The 12,016-nt window shown below is 33.9% G+C and overlaps 1 protein-coding gene across 2 annotated transcripts in view; it reads right to left on the bottom strand.

The window, feature by feature from the left end:
• Positions 1-679: 679 nt before the first annotated feature.
• The window catches only part of LOC121378889 (cGMP-dependent protein kinase 1-like), a 197,613-nt gene continuing 186,276 nt past the window's right edge, over positions 680-12,016 (bottom strand). For both annotated transcript variants that reach the window (XM_041507247.1, XM_041507245.1), the window contains 3 exons: positions 11,538-11,723; positions 8,537-8,603; positions 680-6,882 (listed from right to left, as the gene is read on the bottom strand). In XM_041507247.1, the coding sequence (XP_041363181.1) occupies positions 6,787-6,882; positions 8,537-8,603; positions 11,538-11,723 (349 nt within the window). In that variant the 3' untranslated portion in view covers positions 680-6,786. The remainder of the gene's footprint in view (positions 6,883-8,536; positions 8,604-11,537; positions 11,724-12,016) is intronic.

Consider the following 12,016-nt stretch of genomic DNA (forward strand, 5'->3'; position numbering starts at 1 on the left):
TAGTTCACTTAACTAAGGGTACAAAATTATAAAGAAATTCTTAACTACAAATCTTACAATCTAATTAAAATTAGCTCCACTATTACATGTGGATCTAACAGCAGCCAGTTGGAGCTCATGTCCACCAATCAAAACCTTACTTGCAGAATCATACCAGTGATTTGAAAATAATTTGAAAACATTCCAAATTATTCTGAGGGTATACGACATGTTTCATGTGAATTATAAATGGCTTATTTAGACCAGTAGAACTAATTTTAATTAGATTGCTAACAACACTGCGTAGTCTGCAATGTCCAAGTAACATTTCGTCTGTAAATAATAATTTAAATATTGACCAATCACACTTCGCCTTTTATAATGTTATTTGGGAGCATACAAATTCTAAAAATATCGGGCGAGTCTATTTTAGTGGCCGCAGTACATCGAACCATACCAATACGTACGGGATGGATTATCAGTCTTCAGTTTTACATTACAAATTATTTATTTATTAAAAAAACTAAAAACTAAATCAGTCTTCAGTTTTACATTACAAATTATTTATTTTATAAATAAAACATGTTTTAAGACATTCATAATTCACACGAAACATGTCGTATACCCTCAGGATAATTCGGAATGTTTTTAAATTATTTTTAAATCACTGGCATGATTCTGCAAGTAAGGTTTTGATTGGTGGACATGAGCTCTAACTGGCTGCTGTTAGATCCACATGTAATAGTGGAGCTAATTTTAATTAGATTGCAAATCTTATAAACCTAAAATCATCAAGAGTAACTTTGTCCTGAATCTGAATATAATTTAATACAAACCAGATCATTTCACATGTATTTGCTATAATACTTTAAATGTATTAAATTGAGCATCGACCATACAACATCACCATGTTGTTAAACCCTGTTAAGGGTTATGTCCCCCACCCCCGCCAGTTGCAGCTTACATTGGTTTATTTGTGACACATATGAAATATTGGTCACAAAAATGGTAACTACAGATATGGAAAAAAGTGAATATTTATACTCCTTGTTTTTTTCCCCAACAATATGCTATTCATTAAACTTACTTTAATGAAACATACCCCACGTTTTTTGACATAAAATATATTTAATATTCAAATAGTCCCAACCAAACCAGTGCCCTATATGATTAGTACATCAAAGGCTGTGGTATGTGCCATCCTGTCTAAGGGAAAGTGCATATAAAAGATACCTTGCTGCTTATGGAAAAATATAGTAGGTTTCCTGTAACACCTAGTCAGAATGACCATATCTTTGATATCCAACAACCAACGATTGATCAATCTGCTCTAGTGGCACAAAACAAACTTTAACTTCATATTAAAACCGTGGTTTAAATTAAATAAAACTATCTGGATATGTTACAGTCAAGACTTAAAATAAGTCAGTTTGTAGTTGTAGTTTTAAACACTGGTTTAATTAAATAAAACTATTTGGATATGTTACAGTCAAGGTTTAAAATAGTCAGTTTGTAGTTGTAGTTTTAAACACTGGTTTAAATTAAATAAAACTATCTGGATATGTTACATTCAAGGTTTAAAATAGTCAGTTTGTAGTTGTAGTTTTAAACACTGGTTTAAATTAAATAAAACTATCTGGATATGTTACATTCAAGGTTTAAAATAAGTCAGTTTGTAGTTGTAGTTTTAAACAGTGGTTTAAATTAAATAAAACTATCTGGATATGTTACAGTCAAGGTTTAAAATAAGTCAGTTTGTAGTTGTAGTTTTAAACAGTGGTTTAAATTAAATAAAACTATCTGGATATGTTACAGTCAAGGTTTAAAATAAGTCAGTTTGTAGTTTTAGTTTTAAACAGTGGTTTAAATTAAATAAAACTATCTGGATATGTTACAGTCAAGACTTAAAATAAGTCAGTTTGTAGTTGTAGTTTTAAACAGTGGTTTAAATTAAATAAAACTATCTGGATATGTTACAGTCAAGACTTAAAATAAGTCAGTTTGTAGTTGTAGTTTTAAACAGTGGTTTAAATTAAATAAAACTATCTGGATATGTTACAGTCAAGGTTTAAAATAAGTCAGTTTGTAGTCATTAAAAAAGATTTGATTAGTCGAAAACAGATTACAATGCAGCAAACTCTGGTTTAAGTCTTAAAATTGTACAAGAAATGTCATTTTTCTTCTTCTTTTTTTTTTTTTCTACATTAAACTAGAATAATCATGAATTTTACATCTAATATATTTGATTAAAGTAATAATTGTTTTTAGTTTAATTGCATTTTTAACATGCATTATAATGAAAACCATTTACTATGTGTGTAAAGACATGATAAAATATACACATGACCTTCATTCCCCCCTCACCCGATATTAATTTTCATTCACTCTAATCAACTAGATAGACTGATTTTACAGTCTAATGACTGTCACTTTCCAAATTGATTAACTGAATCAGTCACTTTACATATTGTCCAAGTGAATCAGTCACTTTACAAATTGCCTGAGTGAATCAGTCACTTTACAAATTGCCTGAGTGAATCAGTCACTTTACAAATTGACTGATTTTATACACTATAACTGGAACATTTACATGAAAAAGCTGCATGAACCAAATACACCAAGTGTATTTAAATGAATACTGATATTTTTCTTTTTTTACCTACATATAAATTACTATATTTACATGATACATTGTACCGTAATTTCCTATGTACATGAATGTATAAGTATATACAAGTAAAGGTAGCATTAAAACACTCAAAACAGAAGAAATATTTCAATCAGTAGAATGAAAGCATGGAAGATTTTTTTTTTTTAATATTTGACACAACTGTCAGACAATACTGTGATACAGTGAAACCCCTCTAAACCGGACACCCTTGTGACCAATAAAAATGTCCGGTATTAAGAGGGATCCAGTTTAGAGAGGTTAAGTTCTATACTGGTTTTTAAAAAGGGACTCTTCCAAACATTCGGTTTTGAGGGAATTGTGGTTTACAGAAGGTCCAGTCTTGGGAGGTTTCACTGGATATAGATTGTAGAGGACTGTCAGTTGGTCAGATTATAAACAAATTCAAAGGAAAATTTATATATTCTTTCACGTAAAAAAAAACCCCTAAAAAATGTTAAAGAAAAAAAAAGAGAGAAGATTCTTGGCTTAGAATACTGTCAATCATTTAGTCCACCCTTGAAAAATCATTTAAATTGTTTGCTGTAATAGGACTTTGATATACAATTCACTGTGGGGTGGGAGTTAGCTCAGTTGGTTGAGCACTCACCCAAAGGTGCCTGGTCCAAAGGATCAAATCTCCTTGATGGACCCATTCTCCAGTTGATTTTTCTTTTCTCTCAAGCCAACCAATGCCCCATGACTGGTACATCACAGACAGTGTAATTATGTGCTGTTCTGTCTGTGGGGAATGTGCATATAGAAGAGCCCTTGCTGCTAATGAAAAAATGTAATGGATATTTTCTCTGATGTCATTATTACTATATGTTTGACATCTAATATCTTAATATTCATAAATCAATATGCTGGTATTGTTAAAACAAATTAACTTCTACACAAACTCTTCTCTTTTTTTCTACATCACTTCCTATTCCAGGCCAGTTGCCAGTTGATGTTTTATAATTTTGGTTTTTATATAGAGTGAAACCCCTCTAAACCAGACACCCTTGGGACCAAGACAAATGCCCAGTTTCAAGAGGGATCTGATTTAGAGAGGTTAAGTTCTGTCATGGTTTTTAAAAAGGGACTCAGTAAAGTGTCCGGTTTTGAGGGAATTCTGGTTTACAGATGATCCGGTCTTGAGAGGTTTCACTATACACTGTATTACTGTATTGAAAAATACACCAAATTTAAAACATTAAAATATAAATAAATACACCATGTAGCTAACCATTTCAGTTATATGAACATATTTATAACAGTAATTCTGACTGCAGCAGTTACAACAATGTCAGAAAAGAAATAAACCCACTTCCCTGGCATTCCCTAAATTACTGTTGTGTTTAAAATAAATTACATTAATTTTGAATTTACATTATTTTTATAAATATTTTAATACTCAAAACCAAAATCCTCCTTTATTAGCACGTTATATATATATATATAGCAAACTAAAAACTCTGTCCCTTTAAAGGTGTAAAATTGAGAAGTTGGATAACATTTGAATGAATCTATTAACAGACAATTGGAATGAATCTATTAACAGACAATTGAATGAATCTATTAACAGACAATTGGACAGACAGCCTGACTCAAGACTAATCTAATTTTTCAGGTTAACAAAAACATAAATTATTTTTAAAATCTGGAGTCATGGACATATATGTACAGCTATACATACATAAAACCCCCACAAACGGTGTAATAATTCTATCATACATACAGACATGTAACTGTATAATAACTAAATACAATTTATATATATATATATATACATGTATATATATATATATATACACACACACATTATATATGTATATTAATTAAATATTTACAAAATGTATCACAGTGTAGTAATTTAAGGTTGAAAATAAATTCTCTGGTTTTGGCTTTCATATAAAACTCAATAAATAAGATGAATTGTAAACAATGAAAACGACCAAAGTGTTAACACAACTCACATGAGTAATAAAGAGTACATTCATTCTTGACGACAAAGCAGCTTTCTCTCAAAATATTAATTTATAAAGCATGTACATGTAAGATAGAATTAAGAAAACCATGATCTGTGTTTAAAGATTACACTACAACTTTTAATAGTATATTCTTAAATAGAATTGGTACTCAAATCAATACCATTGTCATATGCTATAAACCTACAAATCAAAATGGTTCGACTACTATATTCTACTTAAGGTAAACATGTTTTTAAATATTAAAAAAGGGTGATATTTTTGTTGGCATTTTTCTGTTAACAAAAATACATTATAGTTAATTCTAGAGTATGAAAATACATTAAAAGGACATAATTTGTTCTCTTAAATAGGCCTATAGTCATGCAGTTATAGAGGTCCCTGTAATAATATGCAATAATAATAATTATTTGATTTTGAGGAAAAATTCCTTGAAAAAAAAAATGATAAGCAAAATGGCCACTATATGATTTACCCAACAAAATAATGATAACATATACTAGCTGACAAACTTTTAATCATGTCATTTAAGTTGTTTTTATAGTACCATGGTGGGTTGGACCGTATATAAAAATGGCATATTAGCTGACAAACCTTTAATCATGTCATTTAACTTGTTTTTATAGTACCATGGTGGGTTGGACTGTGTATAAAAATGCCACATTAGCTGACAAACTTTTAATCATGTCATTTAAGTTGTTTTTATAGTACCATGGTGGGTTGGACTGTGTATAAAAATTGCATATTAGCTGACAAACTTTTAATCATGTCATTTAAGTTGTTTTTATAGTACCGTGGTGGGTTGGACTGTGTATAAAAATTGCATATTAGTGGACAAACTTTTAATCATGTCAGTTAACTTGTTTTTATAGTACCGTGGTGGGTTGGACTGTGTATAAAAATTGCATATTAGTGGACAAACTTTTAATCATGTCATTAAAGTTGTTTTAATAGTACCATGGTGGGTTAGACTGTGTATAAAAATCTAGAAGCTAAGATGTATTAACTGAAATGGTATAGATTAGCTATATATCATTTATGAGGAGCAGGGGGTCATGCTAAATTATGTTTACCCCCTCCCCGAAATGCCAAACCCTCTTACTGCATCACTGACCATATTCCTGAATAAAAACATTGGCTATCGCAGAAAATAAATCATACATTCATTCATTCATTCATTCATTCATTCATTCAAATATGAAATAAATAATAAGGTTTTATCACTGATGATAGCATATTTTTTTGTGTGTTGAATATCACATCAACTGAAATATGGTTTCATCCACACAAAGGTTTGTTATACTGTAAGTTATGCAAGGAATTCTTGAAACAAAAATTGTTTTCTCTTCCACAAAAACAATTTGTAAATGCAAAGGATGCATATTGTTCTCTACCAAGAACCTTTACTCTAGACAGCAGTTTTCTCTTGTATACTGAGACAATACATGTCTACCGACTGTCGTTTTCATCCTTTATTGGGAAACGGGGCTCGAAATAGGAAGTAAAATATGGCCTACTGTTTTTAACACAGTTGACAACAGAAATATGCCCTGCTAAGAAAAACTATGGCCTTGTAGAAATAAGATAGCATATGGTTTGGGATAGTGTGTAAAAATCAGAACCTCCGAGATGTGTGTTAGAGCATTATGGAATTAAACTATACAAGAATCACAAGCTAAACAGCAAATGAGATATCGTATGTAAATCTGTCCCATGATAAATGACCTGTGATTTGGTTTATGGTTTTAACAGGTGACCTGTGATTTTGTTTACGGTTTTAACAGGTGACCTATGATTTTGTTTATGGTTTTAGCAGGTGAATTTCACCTGCTAGGTCTAAAACAAGACTGCGTTTTGTAGTGTACTATTTCAAGCTCTGCATGGAAACAGTTCTTCAGTTTCTCTCTTTAATGACTGCAGGTTTCTGTTCTACCAGGAATAAGAGACCATTGTTTCTCTTCTTGCAAGAAACATTTCTCTAGAGGGTTTGTTTTTCTCATCTACAAAGAATATTTTGCAGACATTCTGAAGAGAAGTACTTTTAATATTCTTCCATGAAATAGATTTCTCTAGAGGCCAGCTCTTTTTGATGAAGATTTCACTAGAGACTGCGGTTGTCTCTTCTACTGAAATAATGCTGAACGTAGATTTGTGCAGAAGGTCCGATCAAAAGTTAGCATCCCAGTTAGAGGTCTCATCTGGTGGAATATCAACCTCAGATGGGTAACTGTCGAAGTTGCCATAATCAGCAGGGCCTTTCACCTTAAAAAAACAACACAGACATGACTGTAAACTACATATGTACATGTATCTCTGTTGAAACAACAACACAGACGTGACTGTAAACTACATATGTACATGTATCTCTGTTGAAACAACAACACAGACGTGACTGTAAACTACATATGTACATGTATCTCTGTTGAAACAACAACACAGACGTGACTGTAAACTACATATGTACATGTATCTCTGTTGAAACAACAACACAAACGTGACTGTAAACTACATACCGGTATGTACATGTATCTCTGTTGAAACAACAACACAAACATGACTGTTGAAACAACAAACACATACGTGATATACATATGTACACAAACAACAACACAAACGTGACTGTAAACTACATATGTACATGTATCTCTGTTGAAACAACAACACAAACGTGACTGTAAACTACATATGTACATGTATTTCTGCTGAAACAAACTGGCGTCGTGGTAGGCCATCGGTCTACAGGCTGGTAGGTACTGGGTTCGGATCCCAGTCGAGGCATGGGATTTTTAATCCAGATACCGACTCCAAACCCTGAGTGAGTGCTCCGCAAGGCTCAGTGGGTAGGTGTAAACCACTTGCACCGACCAGTAATCCATAACTGGTTCAACAAAGGCCATGGTTTGTGCTGTCCTGCCTGTGGGAAGCGCAAATAAAAGATCCCTTGCTGCTAATCAGAAGAGTAGCCCATGTAGTGGCGACAGCGGGTTTCCTCTCAAAATCTGTGTAGTCCTTAACCATATGTCTGACGCCATATAACCGTAAATAAAATGTGTTGAGTGCGTCGTTAAATAAAACATTTCTTTCTTTTTTCTCTTTTGAAACAACAACACAAACGTGACTGTAAACTACGTGTGTACATGTATCTCTTTTGAAACAACAACACAGACATGACTGTAAACTACACATAAACTATAAACTGTGTGTGTGTGTGTGTATCTCTGCTGTGTACATGTATCTCTGCTGTGTACATGTATCTCTGCTGAAACAAGAAACTTAAACAATTCTAAAGAATTAAATGTCATTCCTACCACAATCTGGCTTGAGGTTTAAAAACAAACAATTAAAATGGACTAAGTTTCCCTGATCGAAGTATCTTGAAAAACAAGAGTACCGGTGAGGTACATGATATGCCCATCAGGATTTGATGGAAAACCTTAGATATTAATGAATATGTTACGGGAATGATTCAGTTCTAATTATAACCTAGTAATTGTATGTGACACACCACCATCTCAAGTTCTTCCCACATGTGAGGTTTGATGGTCCTGTATGCATTTTTATGCAAGATATGATCTGGACAAGAAAACGTTAACAGACGGCTGTATGGATGGACGGACAACGCCATACCATAATATGACCCAATCATAGATGGACATATAAAAAAGAAGTTAAAATCCCCCAAGCAAACAACTAAGAGAGACCAAACAATATACATTGTATCATTCAACATAAAAAGCATCCTAAATGACCAGGGTCTAGTTTATAAAATGGTAGTGTGTACGAAACGTCCAGGGACGAAACAAATCAGATACAAAATTTTAACCACCTGCTTTCTTTGACTATGTTCATGAAGGTGATATAGTAATTATAGTAATTATAGTAATTATCCTATGGGTAACACTAAAACTAGATTTACCTTTGGTACAATGGGTGGGGTAATTTTTCTTTTCACCAGACCATCCCAGTCAAATCCTTGAAACCACCTGAAATAAAGACATGTATCAACATGTATGTTATTGTTTAATTTATAGTACATGTATGTGTTATTATGTAATGTTATATTTTGGTGAGTCATTTACATAGGCCTGCAGCCTGTTTACCAATCCACATTTTATAGTTATTAAATGATGGGTTTTGGGTTGTTATTGTTTTGGGGTTTTTCATTCTTAAAACATTGTACTACTTAAAGGTTGTCACTGAATACACACTCTAGTGTTATAGCCCAACTATTCCTATTCTTTTGTAATTGCATAAATTATTTAAAAAAAAAAAATATATATATTTGATAATTTGTGTGATCCCTTATTTCTTTCCATCAGTATATCGTGATGCAATGTTTATTCTTGTAGTTCTTTATTTCTATTACTGGCCTTGGTGGCACAGTGGTTAAGCCATCAGACTAGAGGCTGGTAGGTACAGGGTTCACAACCCAGTCATAGGCATTGGAAGATTGCAGCAACTGGGGGGGGGGGGGGGGGGCACTTATTAAATGCGAGTTCATATTCTGTCAGTACAATATGTCTTCTTTATTTCCTGCAATCCAACAAACAACACATTTGTACTCTACAATACCTGCCTTGAAAAACATCTAAACATACTGTATCCAGAAATGCACATGTATTGTAGGGGGGGGGGGGGGGGGGGGGGGGAGAGAGAGAGAGAGAGAGAGAGAGAGAGAGAGAGAGAGAGAGAGAGAGAGAGAGAGGGGAGAGGGAATAGCCCAGTGGTAAAAAACTCGTCTGTCTTAGAAGGTGTATATAAAAATTCCTTGTTACTAATGGAAAATGTTGCAGGTTTTCTCTTTAAGACTTACCCAATGCTGACATCCAATAGCCGATCATTAATAACTCAATGTGCTCTAGTGGTGTTTTTAAACAATACAAACAGACTTTACTTTTGTCTTATTATTTCCTATTCACTTTGTAACATTTAATTCCACAAAATTAGATACAATGTAGCTTACTTGTGATTCTTTAAAATATATTTAACAATAAAAACATTTGTACCACGCTTTGGTGTTGGTTTCTTTGATCTTGTACACTATATAGTTAAACCATGGGCATGTCTAATAAGCTAAATTTTAGCAATTGCTGAATGGCTGAAGAAAGCTTGGGAATTGGGAATTGGGAAATTGTTTAATGTGCATATTCAGAGCAAGCTGTTGTAGTGCACGCCTGTCCTGGGTACAATTACCGGCCTCAGCCAGCCAGTTCTTCCGTCCAGGACAGGAAAGGGTTGGGGTGGTTGAAGGAGGGACCGCCTGCACTGGCAGGTGCAAGGGAGCACCAGCAGTCCAACCGTAGTCGGTAACAGGCGGGAGGTGGTATGGTGCTATGTAATTTAGAATGTCCCGTAGGATTAAGCCAAAGGGAAATGAGTGTGCATTTTGATGAAGGAAGTTTGGAGCAATTTTGATGGTCGTTCTAAAAATAAAAGGTAGGGAGCTACGTATAGGTTTGGATTTTAGTAGGCCGAGAGTAGCTGCTAGTTAAGACCTGTGGATGATGAGGTGTCTCCCTAGGATCTCTTCTGATTGTGGCTTATAATAAAAGTGAAGAAAGCTATGCCTACAAGCTACATGTAATGCAGCGGGAAGTAAATTAGAACATTGTTTTAAAGAGGAACACTTTCATTAGAACTACATTAGTGATAAAGTTACAATATAAATTTGTAAAAATAAATATATTTAATTTTTTTCAAAAGAAAAAACTAAATTTAAATATCAAATAATTTCCACTTCATTTTCCATTACATGACTGACACAGGCGTAGGAAGGTGCCAAAAAGTGGGGCGCACACACACACACACACACACACACACACACACACACACACACACACACATAAACATAAAAACCATCACTGCTGGTACAAAGTGGGGGCACATGCCCCCTCCTACAAGAAAAAGTTAACAGACGGATGTATGGACAGGCGTACAGATGGACAGATGGATGGACATCGCCATACCATAATACGACTGGCGTATAAAAAGGGCACCTGCAGTACTGAGTCATTCAACGACTGCAATAACCAGGTCAAACTAGAAGGATCTCTGGTAAAAGGATGAGGTAACTACCATGTATACAATGTATATTATTGTTTTGTTTTGTTATACATTTTTAATACATTATAACCACATTATACACTTTGTAACACTAATTTCTTTATTTCTAATGCTACAACTAACTACAGATGTAAACTTTGTAACATTTTAGCTTCAACAGACAAGATATAATGAATCTAGTTTCTTCATTTCCAAGGGTGGATTATGGGGGGTTTTCTAGTTGCTCTGAAACCCCCCTCCAGTTCTCTCTGTCCCTCCATCTCCCCCCATCCCTCCCTCCCTCCCTCCCTCCCTCCCTCCCTCTCTCCCTCTCTCTCTCTCTCTCTGAGGTATCCTGTAAAATTTATAATTTCAAATTATAAACATTTACATATTGTTTCGGAAACTACTTAACCTAAAGCATAATCTGCTCCTGATATCTAAAATTCCTGCTAAAACCAGATGTATGCACTTTGTAAGACTATTTTAACACTTGATACAATATGTAATCTTACTTGTGTTTCTTTATCTCTGAAATCCCATTCCTGCTAAAACCACACTGTGTAACACTGTTTTAACAGACTCGATACAATGTGTAATCTTACTTGTGTTTCTTTATCTCTGAAATCCCATTCCTGCTAGAACCACACTGTGTAACACTGTTTTAACAGACTCGATACAATGTGTAATCTTACTTGTGTTTCTTTATCTCTGAAATCCCATTCCTGCTAGAACCACACTGTGTAACACTGTTTTAACAGACTGCATACAATGTATAATCTTACTTGTGTTTCTTTATCTCTGAAATCCCATTCCTGCTAGAACCACACTGTGTAACACTGTTTTAACAGACTCGATACAATGTGTAATCTTACTTGTGTTTCTTTATCTCTGAAATGCCATTCTTGCCATATCCTAGTCTCTCGGAAGGATTGTCGCGACAAAGTTTCTTGATGAGAGTGTGTGCACTGCGGCCAATCTTTCGCGGGAATTCTATCACATCGATGCCTTTGAGAATAATGTTGTACGTCTTCATGGGGTCAGACCCAGTAAACGGTGGACTATACAACAGAAGATACATACAGAATCAAAACAATCTGGGTGACATTAATTCACACAAAGATCTTTATAATATTTAACATATAAAAATACATCAAATCTCTACCAAAATTTCTTTTCAAAACATTTTCCTTCTCACTTCTTTTAATATCATAAAAAACAGAACACCACAAAACTATGACGTAAGACCAATCAGGGTTCGAAACTCACCAAAAAATATGGTGGCCTAAAAACTAATCATGCATGTTGACAAATTATAGTAAGTGAATCACGAGCAAGATTTTAATGTAGAATA

This window comes from Gigantopelta aegis, chromosome 8 (genome assembly GCF_016097555.1).
Source record: "Gigantopelta aegis isolate Gae_Host chromosome 8, Gae_host_genome, whole genome shotgun sequence".
NCBI lineage: Eukaryota > Metazoa > Mollusca > Gastropoda > Neomphalida > Peltospiridae > Gigantopelta > Gigantopelta aegis.